The sequence below is a fragment of the Leucoraja erinacea genome, chromosome 5, assembly GCF_028641065.1.
Source record: "Leucoraja erinacea ecotype New England chromosome 5, Leri_hhj_1, whole genome shotgun sequence".
NCBI lineage: Eukaryota > Metazoa > Chordata > Chondrichthyes > Rajiformes > Rajidae > Leucoraja > Leucoraja erinaceus.
Window position 1 is genome coordinate 17,773,709 of NC_073381.1, and position 16,095 is coordinate 17,789,803.

At 45.2% G+C, this 16,095-nt stretch overlaps 1 protein-coding gene across 1 annotated transcript in view; it reads left to right on the forward strand.

Annotated features, from left to right (window-relative positions):
- Positions 1-16,095, forward strand: part of eif2ak2 (eukaryotic translation initiation factor 2-alpha kinase 2) — a 55,333-nt gene that overhangs the window by 24,115 nt on the left and 15,123 nt on the right. The window contains exons 5-15 of the mRNA XM_055635139.1: positions 1,773-1,902; positions 2,274-2,359; positions 2,671-2,767; positions 3,887-3,999; positions 5,827-5,935; positions 8,461-8,531; positions 8,935-8,998; positions 11,444-11,472; positions 12,342-12,384; positions 13,708-13,742; positions 15,677-15,796. Of these exons, the coding sequence (XP_055491114.1) occupies positions 1,773-1,902; positions 2,274-2,359; positions 2,671-2,767; positions 3,887-3,999; positions 5,827-5,935; positions 8,461-8,531; positions 8,935-8,998; positions 11,444-11,472; positions 12,342-12,384; positions 13,708-13,742; positions 15,677-15,796 (897 nt within the window). The remainder of the gene's footprint in view (positions 1-1,772; positions 1,903-2,273; positions 2,360-2,670; positions 2,768-3,886; positions 4,000-5,826; positions 5,936-8,460; positions 8,532-8,934; positions 8,999-11,443; positions 11,473-12,341; positions 12,385-13,707; positions 13,743-15,676; positions 15,797-16,095) is intronic.

Below are 16,095 nucleotides of genomic sequence, written 5' to 3' on the forward strand. Positions count from 1 at the left end.
GTACATGGATCGCAAAAACAGGAATATGGGCCAAATACAGGCAAATGGAATAGGCTTAGATGCTTCGTGGTTGCATGGGAAGGTACTATAGCAACATTTAAAGGACATTTGGACAGGTACATGGATCGCAAAAACAGGAATATGGGCCAAATACAGGCAAATGGAATAGGCTTAGATGCTTCGTGGTTGCATGGATTAATTGAACCAAAGAGCCGCCACCCCCGGCTGTTACCTGCACACCGGCCGCCCGCAGGCTACGCCCAATGACCCTGCCGATCATAACATTAATTTGCCTGGATTCAAGGCCAATTCTACACCGAGAGTCTGAAGAGTCCCATCTCAAAACATCACCTATCCATGTTCTCCAAGGCTGCTGCCTGACCCGTTGAAATATTCCAGCACTTTATGTCCTTTTGGGTATTAACTGGCAACTGCATTTATATAGTCATACAGCGTGGAAGCAGGCCCTTCAACATGCCCATACGGCCCAACATGTCCCATCTACACTCAAGATACAAGATCAAGATACAAGATACAATTTAATTGTCATTTGGACCCCTTGAGGTCCAAACGAAATGCCGTTTCTGCAGCCATACATTACAAACAAATAGACCCAAGACACAACATAATTTACATAAACATTCCTCACATCGCTGTGATGGAAGGCCAAAAAAACTTATCTCTCCACTGCACTCTCCCCCCCCCGATGTCAGAGTCAAAGTCAAAGCCCCCGGCTGGCGATGGCAATTGTCCCGCGGCCATTAAAGCCACGCCGGGTGGTGCGAGGTCGCACACCGGGTCTTGGTGTTGGAGCCCCCGGCGTGCGCTCGCAGAGTCCCGCGGCCATTCCAAGCCGCGCGGGGCGGTGATGTCAGGCCCCGCTCCAGGAGCTCTTCAACCCCGCAACTCGGGCGGGAGAAGTCGCCGTTGCGAGAGCCCTGAAAAGCGGTCTCCCTCCAGGGACCCGCGGGCTCCCGGTGCCGCCGTCCACCAGACCTGCAGTTGAAGCCTCCGAATCTCCGGAGGTCGGGTCGCAGCAGCAGCAGCACTCCTCCACCGCTCCACCCACTCCGGACTCGGCCAGCCCCGCGACGGTGACGGTGAGTCGTCAGCACCAAAGTCCCCGGTCTCTTCCTGTTGGAGGCCGCTCCTCGTTACAGCCCCAACGATAACGGAGACCCGACAAGAAAAGGTCGGGTCTCCCGTGCAGGGAGAGATTTAAAAGTTTCCCCCTCCCTCCCACCCCCCACACACACACCCCCAACAAAAAATAACAAAAACTACATAAAAAGATGGACAGAAAATAATAAAAAGCGGACGGGCTGCAGAAGCCGCTGCTGACGAGAGTCGCGCCGCCTACGCTCATCCCACCTGCCTGCGTTTAGCCCATATCCCTTTAAACCTGTCCTAACCATTTATCCAGTTTTTTGTTACTGCGACTTGTACAATGATACCATATTACTCGGTAATCCCTTCCTGGGTTATAACGGACAATTGGCAATAACGAGCACCATCCTCCCGCTATGGTCCATGATCACAGGGTTTACTGTGTATACAATATTCAGAATATAATACTGTGTGTACTAATATTCATATTAGTGAATACCACAAAACTATTATTACTACCTTGAAAAACGCTTTACATGAGTCTGGGTGAATTTGTGTAAAGTCAGATCTCCGTTAGTAACCCAGGGAGCCCCTGTGTGTACATGTGGCCACATTATTGCAGCGTTGATGTGTCAGTGACTAAAGCACCCATCCTTGTGTTGCAGGTTTAGGATCTATGTTGTCATTGGGAATAAGAAATATCCAGATGCCTTTGGGAGAAGCAAACAAGAGGCCAAGCGGGAAGCAGCAAAACTTGCCTATGAGGAAATGCAGGAACAGCAATCGTCTTCCAAGGTATTTACAAAGTAAAAGAGACAAAGGTCACTAGACTATTGTCAAGAGTAAAGAGTGTTTAAATGTTATATATACCATAATCTGAACCATGAACTTCTTACTTGCAGCCGCACAACAGGCCTGTAAACAGAGTACAGGCACCTTGCGTTTTACACGTGTTTGATCTATGCGTTTTTGAAATATAGCTCTTCGAAATATTGTTCCTTTAATACCAAAGCTTGATTTATGTGCTAGTAATTTAGTAATAATGTGCTCAAAGTTTTACTGCTGACGGCATAGTCACTGCTGGGTGCGGTGGGCTGAAGGACCGTATCTGTATTATACATCATCGTGTCTCTATGGTCAACCTGCTTTCTCATTATTTTAATCAGAATCTGGATAAATCACCAGTTGAAGTGAGGAGTAAGGAAGATTCCAAGGGTGCAGCTGAATACTCGCCCAACAACAATCCCAAAAGGTAGTATCTTTTTATTTTGGTAGGTACCCTTTTAAGAGAGAGGACGTTGTATTCAAAAATTTACCCCAGTTAATTAATGTCTGATTCATTTAAAGATACTCTTCCCCTCATGCCTTCCTTGCCCCTCTCTTGCTCTCTTTGCCCTGTCTCACCCTCCTTTGCTCCCCTCGCCCCCTTCTCTTTACCCTCTATCCCATTCCCCATCCACCCTGTAGACATGAACCCCACGAACCCTTGCAGAGTTGTAAAGCACAGTGGGTAATGTTAAGCTCAAGATTGATGTGACTTCAAATAAACTTGTTCTTTATCAGTTTAACAGAAGATCAAATGGTGCAGAGTGAGGAGATGAGTGATAGATCCTCTGGCTCAACCTCCAATGGCAACTCCATAGATTTCAGCTCCAGAACGGTACGTTTGACTTCAAGATGTTCCATTGTGCTGAACCTGCCTGTTGATGTGGAGGGATCCAAATGAAAGCAACTTTCCACACGTATCTGGCTACATTAGTAGCGCTCGGGATCGTCCGATTCCCCGCCGCCGTGCAACCAGGTTTCCGTTCTCTCGTGCACATTTTTACCAGTGTAAAACTCCCCAAAACATGCCAACACCAGTGCAAGTTACTCTGCAGTGACATTTTCAATCTCACTTTCCTGAAAACAGACTCTTCAGCTTTGAATGCAGATCGGTCAGATCTTACTCACACGACTTTTCCCTGAAAGTATTTATGGAGATGACACTAAATGGCTTCCTTTGTTAATATTGGAATCTGTGATCTCAAAGGCAGCCTCACCTGTATCCAAACAGTTCACTCCCAGGAGATTAAGTTTATTGTCCTTTACCCTCAGAAATAATTCCAGGCTGCCAACGGTGATCTTTGATGTTTATTGTTGTATCATCTTCTGTGCTCAGAGATAGATACTTCATCTCTTTCTTTGTGCAGGGCTGCATAGCTGCTGCCTCAGCACCAGAGGCACAGGTTTGATTCTGACCTTGGGTGCTGCCTGTGTAGAGTTTGCACATTCTCCCTGTGACCGTGTGGGTTTCCTCTGGCCACTCCGGTTTAACTCCCACATCCCAAAGACGTACGGGCTTGTGGGTTAATTGGCCTCTGCACATTGCCTTTAGTCTGTAGCAAGTGAATGGGAAAGTGAGATGACATAGAATTAGTGTGAATGGTTGATCGCTGGTTGGCCTGGACTGAGGGCCAAAGGGCCTGTTTCCATGATGTATCAATAAACGAAATCCATGTTTTCTCTTGCCTGTATAGCAGGTTTCCCCAAAGGGCAGATATTTGTACTCAACACCCATGTTGTCACAGAAAACTCACTGGTAACCTTATACTTAGGACGATCTCCATGGTAGCGCAGCATTAAGAACAGGCCTCAATTCTTAGGTAACCCACTATGTTATCTTAACACCATCAAAAGGCAGTCAGGAAATCTATAGTTCCACATCTTCAAACAGTCTTTAAAATACGAAGAACCAATAAATTCAGTTTAAAATAATATATTTCTTGATTGCTTACAGACCGCCAGTGGTTCCAAAAATGTAATTGGAGAATTAAATGAACTTTGCCAAAAGATGAAATGGCACCACACGTACAAGCAAGTGGACCGACGTGGGCCTTCACATGTTCCAGAGTAAGAGAATCATTTTCATTACTTGTTATTGGTCTTCGGTTATTATTGGCACATGTACCGTGATAAAGTGAAAAGCTTTTGGCTACATGAGCTCCAGTCAAATCAAGTCGTATTGTACATGTACAAACAAGCCAGATATAATCAGCAGATTATAGTCATACTGCACTGAAACAAGCTACCCAGCCCAACTTGTCCACGACGACCAAGATGCTCCATCTAAGCTGGACCCATTGACTTCATTTGGCCCATATACCTCAAAATCCTTTCTACCCACGTACCTGCCCGGGTGTCTTTTAAATGCTGCTATAGTACCTGCCTCAACTACCTCCTCTGGCAGCTCGATCATATGCCACCACCCTCTGAGTCAAAGCCTTGTCCCCCAGATTCCCATTAAATCTTTCTTCCCACACCTTAAACCAATGTCCTCTGGCTGCGAGACAGTGGATGTCAGAGCTACTGGACATGAAGGCATGCTACCTTACTTTTCTTTGGCACCAGGATGATAGACATAGAAAATAGGTGCAGGAGGAGGCCATTCGGCCCTTCGAGCCTGCACCGCCATTCAATATCATGAATATCATGGCTGATCATCCAACTCAGTATCCTGTACCTGCCTTCTCTCCATACCCCCTGATCCCTTTAGCCACAAGGGCCACATCTAACTCCGTCTTAAATATAGCCAATGAACTGGCCTCAACTATCTTCTGTGGCAGAGAATTCCAGAGATTCACCACTCTCTGTGTGAAAAATGTTTTTCTCATCTCGGTCCTAAAAGATTTCCCTCTTATCCTTAAACTGTGACCCCTTATTCTGGACTTCCCCAACATCGGGAACAATCTTCCTGCATCTAGCCTGTCCAACTCCTTAAGAATTTTGTAAGTTTCTATAAGATCCCCCCTAAATCTTCTACATTCTAGCGAGTACAAGCAGAGTATATCCAGTCTTTCTTCATATGAAAGTCCTGACATCCCAGGAATCGGTCTGGTGAACCTTCTCTGTACTCCCTCGATGGCAAAAATGTCTTTCCTCAGATTAGGAGATCAAAACTGTACACAACACTACAGGTGTGGTCTCACCAAGACCCTGTACAACTGCAGTAGAACCTCCCTGCTCCTATACTCAATGGTAGTCTTCTTGAATCAAGAGGGGACCTCGGAATGGTGAAGGAGAGGTTAAAGATGCCTCTGCCAGCTGGTCCACACAAATCCGTGGCCAAGGACTCCATCAGGCCAGTTGCTTTCTGTGGGTTCACTCTCATGATGGCTGATCTTACTTCTGCCATGGTAACTGTTGGTCCGGGTGTGCCCGAGGTTGACTGGGCGGGTGACGTTCCTCCAGTGACCTGCCGTTTAAAGAGAGTGTGAAGTGCATTGAGCAAGTGAGGCAAGGATACAATGTTGCAAGATCTACTGCCCAACTTCACTTTGTAGCGTGTTATAGCGTGCAAGCCTTGCCACAATCTACGGGTGTCCGTGCCATTGCCTCGGGACTCCAGCTTGTTCTGGATTTCCTTCTCGATGTCCCCGATGCCGAATAGATTTATTGACTTGAACATTACAGACTTGGACTTCACCCAGGAATGGACCTCAATGGTTCAATTTGTTAACACGTACCAAGTTATAGTGAGATTCAAATACTGTGTACAGATCAGTGAGATTATTGCCATACATAAATACAATCGCTAGTTAGCGTATAGTGCAAAGAAACAGCGCACTGAGTCTATATGCAATAGTCGCCAGGTTTTGGTGCCATTTCACAGTCGGAGCTGCAGTAGGAACTTGCCTCATCCAGTTTTGTGCTGATGTAAGATGCTGTTCTCTTTTCCAGATTCAGTATAAAATGTTTCATAGAAGGAAAAGAATTTCCATGTGCCACTGGGATGGCCAAGCAAGAGGCCAAGCAGAGAGCTGCCCAACTTGCTTTGGATGAACTGAAGGTACAGGCTGAGCTATTTTGCAAACCTCCCTGTTTATTTTTGTCCTAACAAGTTAATTTGGGCTTCACCACCTACAGGAGAAAGGGTCCTTCTCTGTGTTTTTGATTAACTAACCCGTTTCCATAAAGCTTTGTGCTATAACCTTTATCATGTATCCGTACACTGTGAATAGTCTTTCTGCTGACTGGTTAGCACACAACAAATGCTTTTCACTGTACCTCGGGGGGGGCACCTGGCATGCACAAACAGAAGATCAAACAGAACAAGTTGTCTTACAACTTTAGGCTGTGCACGCCATAGGCAAGAAAAAAACTGTACCTTGGTACACGCGACAATAAACTAAACTAAACTAAAACTAAACCATGGATAGACATAAAAAGCTGGAGTAACTCAACGGGTCAGACAGCATCTCTGGAGAAAGGGAATAGGTGACGTTTCAGGTCAAGACCTTTCTTCAGACCCCACCCGTCTCGAGCCGAAAAGTCCTTTTGTGGCTTTTTGTGTCTATCCGGTTTAATCCAGCATCTGCAGTTCCTTCCTACATAAAACTAAACCATACTTTGTTGTACTTTGTGAAAACAATTCTAGAATATTTCACGATGAAGGGAGGAAAATAATAGTGGAGAGACAAGAGACTACAGATGCTGGAAACTTGAACTAAAAATAAAGTGCTGAAGGATCTTAGAAGGTCAGGCAGCATCTGTGGAGGGAAATGCACAGAGGATGTTTTGGGTCCCTTCTGAAAATTATAATAGTTGTGGATCTGAATTTATGGTCTTGAGCTTATGAGTAAAACACTCTTCCCCTGTCTACAGAAGCTACAGAATTGATTTTAATAACATTTGATTCATTTTATAGACCATAGAATGGCACAGTACAAGAACAGGCCCTTCGGCCCAGAATTTCTGTGCCAAACATGATGCCAAGACCATTTCTAAGCAACCTGCGCATAATCAGTATCCCTCCATTCCCTGTGTATCCATATATCTATCCAAAAGGCAAATACACCATTGTAACTCATAAAGGCCACTGTTGTATGTCTTAAATGTCACTGTCGTATCACTTAAATACCTCTATTGTATCTGTTAAATGCCACTAATATATCTCGTAAATACCACAACGGTATCTCTTTAATGCCACTAATATATCTCATAAAAGCCGCTGTTATCAATCTTGGGTCAGTGCTTGGGAAGACTGTTAGCAAAGCCACATTTTAATATGGGGTGATAGGGAGAGGAATAGTTTGATGAGATTAGGACTAGTTTAGTATAGAGATACAGCGCGGAAACAGGCCGTTCGGCCTACTGGATCCGCGCCGACCAGCAATCCCTGCACATTAACACTATCCTTCACCTACTAGGGACAATTTTATTTTAACATTTACCAAGCCAATTTACCTACATACCTGTACGTCTGGTGTGTGGGAGGAAACCGAAGATCTCGGAGATAGCCCACGTGGTCACGGGAAGAATGTACAAACTCCGTACAGACATTGCCCATAGTCAGGATCGAACCCGGGTCTCTGGTGCTGCAAGTGCTGTAAGGCAGCAACTCTACTGCTGCGCCACCGTGCCACCCTAGTTCTATGGAATTTCCTGGACTGAGTTTGGGAACAGGCACCACCTCATGATTCAGCTACATACACGCAATGTTGTTGTGAAATTAAAGAGATGGATCAGTCGGGGTCTTAACAATGATGGGCGGTTTTAATCGAGTGCACAGAGGAAACACTTTCTCACTGGTTAGTGAGGCACTAAGGAAGGGGCATGTCTTTCAAGATCATCTAGAGGGGGGAGGAAGTGGCAATATCATTTAACAATTGAATCGAAATTAGATTGTTGGTACCTTTCTTCAATCTGCAAATAATGCATAAAAGTGTATTTCTCTGATCATGGCAAGTGTTGTGTCAGGGCCAGGTGCTACCCAATGGGAAATTGAATTGGGTACAATCCTGGGGAAGGATTTATCAATCAATCAATCAATATTTATTACATGTCATTTGAACGTGGATGCGATGACACATCCTCATGATTTTTGTACTAAGATTTTGCTCAAATATGTGATTTTGTTGCAGCCCCCTGATTGAGTGTGAATGCTCGTCAAATAACAGTGAGCTGAAGAAACAAGCAACGCTGAAATCTTGAGCTAAACACAAAGTGATGGAGCATCTCAGCAGATCAGGCAGCATCTGAGGAGGGAATGGACAGGCAACGTTTTGAGTCGAAACAACTTCTTCGGACTTCATAATGGGAGACTGAAGAAAGATCCCAACCTAGAACGTTATCTGTCCATTTCCCTCCTCAGATGCTGCCTGACTTGCTGAGTTCCTCCAGCAGTTTGTTTATCTCAAGTAACTGTTCCTAAGCAAGAGTTTTGTCAGGGTCTGGGATTGCAGATTCCATGCATACAAAGTATTTGCTTTAAAGAGTAAATTAAATTTAGATCAGTTTTCAAGTTTGATTAGTTTGTTTACTCGCATATTAATTTTGTTTTTTGTTTTTGTTTCATCCATATGATACACCAAGAGATCCAGTGATATGTCTTGGGCATCAGGGAACATGTCAAACAGTTCTTCACACCATTGGATTGTATTCAAGTAAGTATGTGAAAGTGCGCACGGGTAATTTGTACTTTAATAATAGAAGCATGTAAAATTCTGAACAATTCACTTTGCTCATAGTGTTAATAACTTAGTCGTGTTAGTGATGTTAGGGGTAATGCTTTTATTAGTTTGTTCTTTAATAATTCCCTCAAGAGAATATTCATAGAGGTCAGAGAGGAAACAACCCCTGTAGCCCGCCCAGTCTGCACTGACAATCAAGCAGTGCAATTTCAGTGCAATTTATTAACAATTTATTTAAATGGATAGAATTCATCCCTGACTTGTTTGTAACGGCGTGTGAGAGTTATATCTACTTCAAGTGGGAGTTCTTTGTTACAATCAGAATGGCAATGAATTAATTAAAATATATTCAGTTGCTTTTTTCTCGTTCTCCTAGGGCTAGTTCCACTCCTGGCGATTCGCCCAAACCCCCATCATCTGAACCTTCTACACCCAGCATGGTAAGCTACTAATTCATCCTGTCGTTAAGCTGGAAAGGGTGCAGAGAGATTTACAAGCATGTTGCCAGGACTCAAGGGGCTGAGCAATAGGAAGAGGTTGAGCAGGCTAGGACTCTATTCCACAGATGATGAGGGATGATCTTTTAGAGGTGTATAAAATCATGAGGGGGATTGATAGGGTGAATGCACAGAGTATTTTACGCAGGGTAGAAGAATCAAGAACCAGAGGACCCATATATAGAGGGGAACGATTTAATACAAGCCTGTTTAGTTTAGATATACAGCTTGGAAACGTGCCCTTTGGCCTACCAAGTCCGCGCCAACCAACAATCACCCTGCACACTAGTTCTATCGTACACACAAGGGACAATTAGCCTACAAACCCGCAAGTCTTTGGAATGTGGGAGGAAACCCACATGGTCATAGGGAGAACTTGCAAACTCCTTACAGACAGTACCCATAGTCGGGATTGAACCCCGCTCTCTGGCGCTGTAAGGCAGCAACTACCACTGTGCCACTAACAGGGCGAGGAGTGACTTTTTTGCACACAGTGGCTGGATGCATGAGACAAGCTGCCTGAGAAGGTAGCTGAGGCAGGTACTGTAACAACATGTAAAAGACACTTGGACCGGTACATGGAAAGGATTAGAGGGATATGGGCCAAGCGTGAGCAGGTGGGACGAGGATTTCTCTATGACAGGAGAGGAGGCCATTCTGCCCATTGAGGCTACGGCAGCACATGGATCAGTCCCATTCCCCCATTAATTATCCCGACAACCCATTCTCTGCACATTCCCGACAATCCTATCATTCAGCTACACATGAGGGATAATTCACAGAGGCAACGTAATCTGCCAACCTTCGGGATGTGGGAGGAAATTAGAACACTTGGAGGAAACCCCCGCCAGTCACAGGGCCAACACTTTTCCCAGCTTAAAATCATCGTCGTCATTGTTGAAAACATCAGCGGGCACGGTGCCTTACAATGCTGTGTACGACAGTGATCGCAACTTCTACTGAAGTGTGGATGGCTGTTGGCTCGCTAGGAGCTCATCCGTCCTTTGACAGGTCTTGTTTTTGGTCCCGCTGGGGGTCCACAGCCCCCTCCTCACCTAGCAAACCAGGTGGGGGAGATGGTTTAGTTGCCGACTATCGACCATGGAGCAGGTAGCAGGGGAGTACATGGTGGATCGGCCTGTGCTGATCCCAAGGCACTGGTCTGAATAGCAGGTGACTGTTCCATTGTGCCCTATCCAATATCCTTTCTATCCCTATCTTTGAAGGCATAATATAAATGTGTAAAAATATCTCAGTAGCGAGACCTTGCTGCCCTACTCTTAGAGATTTTAATGCAACACATTGATATGATTTGTTTGCGATGGATATTTATCTTCCAGTCAGGCCTGCCTGGTGCTTAAACATTGACTTCCTTACTGCTTTGGTGCTGACTGCACCCAGAGTCTGTCTATATAAGCGTGAATCCCACTGAGAGGGACAGTTTACATCCTTAGCTTTATGCTTTCATATTGTTGACTTCCTCTGTCCACTCCCACCCTTCCACCAACCCCGGCCCCATGCTTCCTGTCTCTACTGTCACTCACTCCTCCACCCTCAATCCCTCCACCTCCTCACACACGTCCCACGCTTCCTCACGTGTTTTTCACTCCACGGTGCCTCTGTTCACTCACTCATTGCAATCCCGATCCACCAGACTGGGTCTGTGGGAAATCAAACGCGATGCAGGACCAGGTTCAGGAATAGCTACTTCCCCACAGCCATCAGGCTATTAAACCTGGCTCGGACAAAACTCTGAATATGAATAACCCATTATCTGTTATTTGCACTTTATCAGTTTATTTATTCATGTGTGTATATATTTATATTATGGTATATGGACATACTTATCTGTTTTGTAGTAAATGCCTACTATGTTCTGTGTGCTGAAGCAAAGCAAGAATTTCATTGTCCTATACAGGGACACATGACAATAAACTCACTTGAACTTGAACTTGAGGTACTACAGAACAGATGATCTGATGCTGAAAATTCAAAATGAGAACAGTGCACTCTGTCCTTGCCCTTTGCTCTATCTATTGAACTGGAGTTTGACTTGATTGTGTTTACCTATAGTATATCTGATCTGTTGGGATAGCTTGCAAAATGAAGCTTTTCACTGTACCTCAGTACATGTGACAACAATAAACCTAGGGAGGAACCGAGACCTGAAACATTAACTGTCTTTCTCTCTCCTCAGAAGCTGCCTGCCCTGCTGTGCATTTGCAGCATTTTCTGTTTTCTTCTTAAAGAAATAAAAGGCTGGTCTATTACAAATGACAAGATCTCCCTATGTCTTCCAGTTATGTCGGGCAGGATTTGTGTTTTAACTGCCCATCTCCAAGTTCTGTGTCGTCAATTGTTACTCCAATTTTTTTTTCTACTTTGCAGCCAAGCACAAGTGGATCCAAAATAAAAAGGTACTGTCTCTCACTGTCATTTATGTCCCGATTGTGGTGTACTTTTGAACGGAAAATTTCGTAGTTCATTTTACCAGTTTAGTTTAGAGAACAGTGGGAAAACAGGCCCTTCAGCACACCAAATCCGCACCGAGCAGCAATCCCGGCACACTGACACTATCCTACATACTAGGGAAACCCCACACAGGTCACAGACTTTGTACTGACTGCACCCATCGTCAGGATCGAACCAGGGACTCTGGTGCTGTAAGGCAGCAACTCTACCCTGTGCTGCAGTGCCACCCCTGTGGATTAATTGAGAAGGGAACATCATCAAGATCCACTCTGGAGTCCTGAGCTGATGCTGAGTGTTGGCCATGGATTAAGTGTGTGCTCCACTGTTGCAGGCTCCAATTATCCGGCAGCTCCACTGTTAAAACAAGCATCCATCTCCCCATACAGGAGATTCCAGGACATTCTCCAATGGGCCCAGGCTAATATATCACAGATGGCCTAGCCACAGCCTTGTTGTTGTGTGTGAGCTTTCACTGACAATGCATTGGCTGTAGTGTTTCCTGCATTATAACCGTGATGCACCTCAGAGGTGCGCTGCTGGCTGTCAAACACTTCCAGACATCCTGGGGTCAGCAAAGACCAAGAGCATCTCCAATGTAGTGCTGGAAATGACAGACCCTATGCTGTCCTTTACATGTAAACGTCTAATGTGTTTGAGAGGGCTGATGTTACAGTTTTGTTTATAGAGGCCTCCATAGATCATCACTTTGTGCCTTGTAACTTATTGCCTGACACTTGTCTGGTGACTGAAAATAAGAATGATTGCATGTTATTCTAACTGGGTGATCACTAATCCTTTCTTCTTATGACGTTAGGCAATTAGCACCGAAGTGGACTGTTGGAACGACACCCTATCAGGTACAATAGCTCTAGTCAATATTGAAACACTGGATGAAACTCGTACTACACTTGTGCACAGTGACCATAAAGCAGCGAGCCATTCAGCCCATCTAACCAATGCTAACTCTTTGCATGGATTGTTTCCATTTACCTCAATCCCTTTCATATTTTTCTTTACCCAGAGAGCTTGAAGAGCAGCCCATTCAGACAGTGGAGGCAGAAGCCTCCCACATTCTGCAAAAATGTAGGGGGAAACTTCAAACTCAGTTTCAGAGGGTCACTGTATAGCAACCCCCCACCCCCTATAACTTGTTGATTGTGAGGTTCTGCCATTTTCCTCTGTGCCTTCTGACTGATCCCCCTATTGCTGAGGCAGTCCCGGTGCAGGGCTGGGGGAGTGCAACACTGCCAGCGATGCAGTCACTAGGGCATGAGCCCCTGACTGCTCCCTCTGCTGGTTGTGTGGAGCTTCTGCAGCAAGCGTGGGCACAAGATGTTGCAATAACTCAGCGGCTCAGGCAGCAGCCCTGGAGAAAAGGAATAGGCGACGTTTCAGGTCGAGACCCTTCTTCAGACTGAGAGTCGGGGGAAGGGGAATCGAGAGGTGTAGAAGGTACAAAGAACAAATCAATGAAAGGTATGCAAAAAGCAACGAATATCAAGGAAAGGTGGAGCCCACAATGGTCCATTATTGGCTGTGGGCTAGGTGATAATGAATTATAGAGACAGTGCAACACAACAGGACGACAGTGAAATTAGTACGACAACCAGGTTGGGGGTGGAATGGAGAAAGAGGGGATGTAAGGGTCGCTTAAAGTTAGAGAAATCAATAATCATACCACTGGGTTGTAAGCTGCCCAAGCGAAATATGAGGTGCTGTTCCTCCAGTTTGCGTATGGCCTCTCTCTGACAGTGTATGAGGCAGCGAGGGTGCTGTCACTGTGACCTACACACCAGCAGAGGGCAGTAGGAGCATAGCACCGCCATTATATGTCCAGACTCTCAAGCGCCAACAAACAGCTACTTGTCCTGCTGACCTGCTGTGTTTCTTCTGTGTCATTTCATTGCCCAAATCTTCCCCTTTGTTCTATCTACCGCACTTGAGTTTGTCTTGATCATATTTATGTATAATATTATCTTATCTGATTAATAGCACGCAAAACAAAGCTTTTCACTGTTGCTTGGTACACATAGCAATAATAAACTTGCCCTCATCAACCCTAAATAACCTAAGTATTTCTTCCTCCTATTGGTCTCTTTTGAGCTAAAATACTGTCTCACTGCTCTGGCATTAAATCAAGAAATGCTTCCCAATCATTTATGCATCTTTCTGACTTACAGGACAATGGACAAGATAAAAAGAGGGGGATGATGAGGTAAGAGTGTATATTTGCACTTCAATATCAGAATGACAGTTCCGCCAACTGGGTTCAATCCTGACCTCTGGTACTGTGTGTGTGGAATTTCCCTGATCCTCTGTGACCGTCCCAGGTGCCCGGTTTCCACCCACATCCCAAAGACGTGCGGATGAATAGGTCAATTGGCCTTGTAATTTTCCCCTGAATGTGTGTAGAGTGTATAGAGTTACCATAGAACTCATGGGTGATCGATGACTGGGGTGGACTTGGGCTAAAAAGCTTATTTCGATGCTGTATGTCTCCAAACTCTAAACTCTCTAAACATAGGAAGGTAGTGCAATCTGAGGAGGAATTGATGGGAATATGGGGAAAGTAAGATGGGACCACTGTAAATGTTTATGGCAGGATCACTGGGCAAGGGCCTGATTGACTTCATGCCACTATATGTTCCTCAAAGTTCTGGGAGCAGAATTGGGCCCTTCAGCCCTTCAGGTCTACGCCACCATTCAATCATGGCTGATCTATCTTTCCCTCTCAACCCCATTCTCCTGCTTTCTCCCCATAACCCCTCACACCCCTACTAATCAAGAATCTGTCAACCACCGCCTTAAAAATATCCGACTTGCCCTCTACAGCCTTCTGTGGCAATGCATTCCACAGATTCACCACCCTCTGACCAAATAAATTCCTCCTCATCTCATTTCTAAAGGTATGTCCTTTTATTCTGAGGCTAGGCTGTCTGGTCCTAGACTCTCCCACTAGTGGAAACATCCTCTCCACATTCACTCTTTCCAGTCTTTTAAACGTTGAAATGTACGTTCAATGAAATCTCCCTTGGCACACGGTTCAAAGAAAAGGGATGGGTCACATTAAGGATAAAGGGGAAATCCTTTAAAACCCAGATGAGAAGAACTTTTTTCACGCAGAGAGTGGTGAATCTCTGGAACTCTCTGCCACAGAGGGTAGTTGAGGCCAGTTCATTGGCTATATTTAAGAGGGAGTTAGATGTGGCCCTTGTGGCTAAGGGGATCAGGGGGTATGGAGAGAAGGCAGGTACGGGATACTGAGTTGGATGATCAGCCATGATCATATTGAATGGCGGTGCAGGCTCGAAGGGCCGCCGAATGGCCTACTCCTGCACCTAATTTCTATGTTTCTATGTTTCTACATGATGCTTTCTCTGTCAGCATCCTCAGCCTGTGTAGTAGATGAGAGCCAGTGGGGTGTAGGAGGTGAGCAGGGCCACAGCTATGGCCCTGGTGTGCTTACGTGGCCTCCCATGGAATGTACAGATTAATCCCCTCTGCTCCTCTCTCGGGCATTCTGATCCCTTTTGGCCACATGCTCTCAACCTTCATCCTTAAATGTTGCAGTCTCTCCATTTTGCAATCGTAGACTCATCAAGTCATACAGCACAGAAACAGGCCCTTCAGCACAACGTGCCTGTGCCCACGCCCCATCTACACTAGTCCCACATGTCCTCGTTTGGCCCACATCCCTCTAAACCTTTCCTAGCCAAGTACCTGCCCAAATACTTTTTAAATGTTACCATAATACCTCCGGCAGCTCATTCCGCATACCCACCACCCTCTGTGTGAAAAAGTTGCCTCTCAGGTTCTTATTTAATCTTTCCTCTCTCGCATTAATCTTTCCCATCTTACCTTAATGATCCTTTATAATTCCCAATAAATTAGCTTGGCCAAATGTTTGGTCACTTAGTAAGTCTGAAGAAGGATTCCGACCCGAAATGTCACCTCTCCATGTTCATAGATGCTGCCTGACCCACCGAGTTATTCCAGCACTTGGTCCCACTAAAATATGACTGGGTGACTTGATGCTTTAACTGTGAGGGTAATGTTGCTGTAAAATGCCTTGCAAGATTACTTACTGATTTCATTTTGTGTGTGTTTTTCTCCCCAAATGCCCTGATGGATTACCTGAAACATCTGCAGCTTTGATAACTTTAAAGATAAAGAAATAATTGGTGAAGGTGGATTTGGCTGTGTTTACAAAGCAAAATATACCCTCGATGAAAATTACTATGCTATAAAGAAGGTTCTTTTCCAGAACGAGTGAGTATATTTTTATTTCTCTACCTCCCGGTTTAATCCTGATCCAAAAGCTTTTCACTGTACCTCAGTACACTTGACAGTAAACTAAAGTAAAACTAATCTAAAACTGAATCTCCCCTGCTGTCTGTGCGGAATCTGCATGTTCTCCCTCTGACCACGCGGGTTTCATCCGGGTGCCCCAGCTTCCTCCCACATCCTAAAGGCATCATTTGCAGTAGGTTAAATGTCCGCAGTAAATTACCCCAAGAGAGTTGGTGTGTGGTGGAATCTGGGGCAAACTGATGGGGATGGGAGCAGAG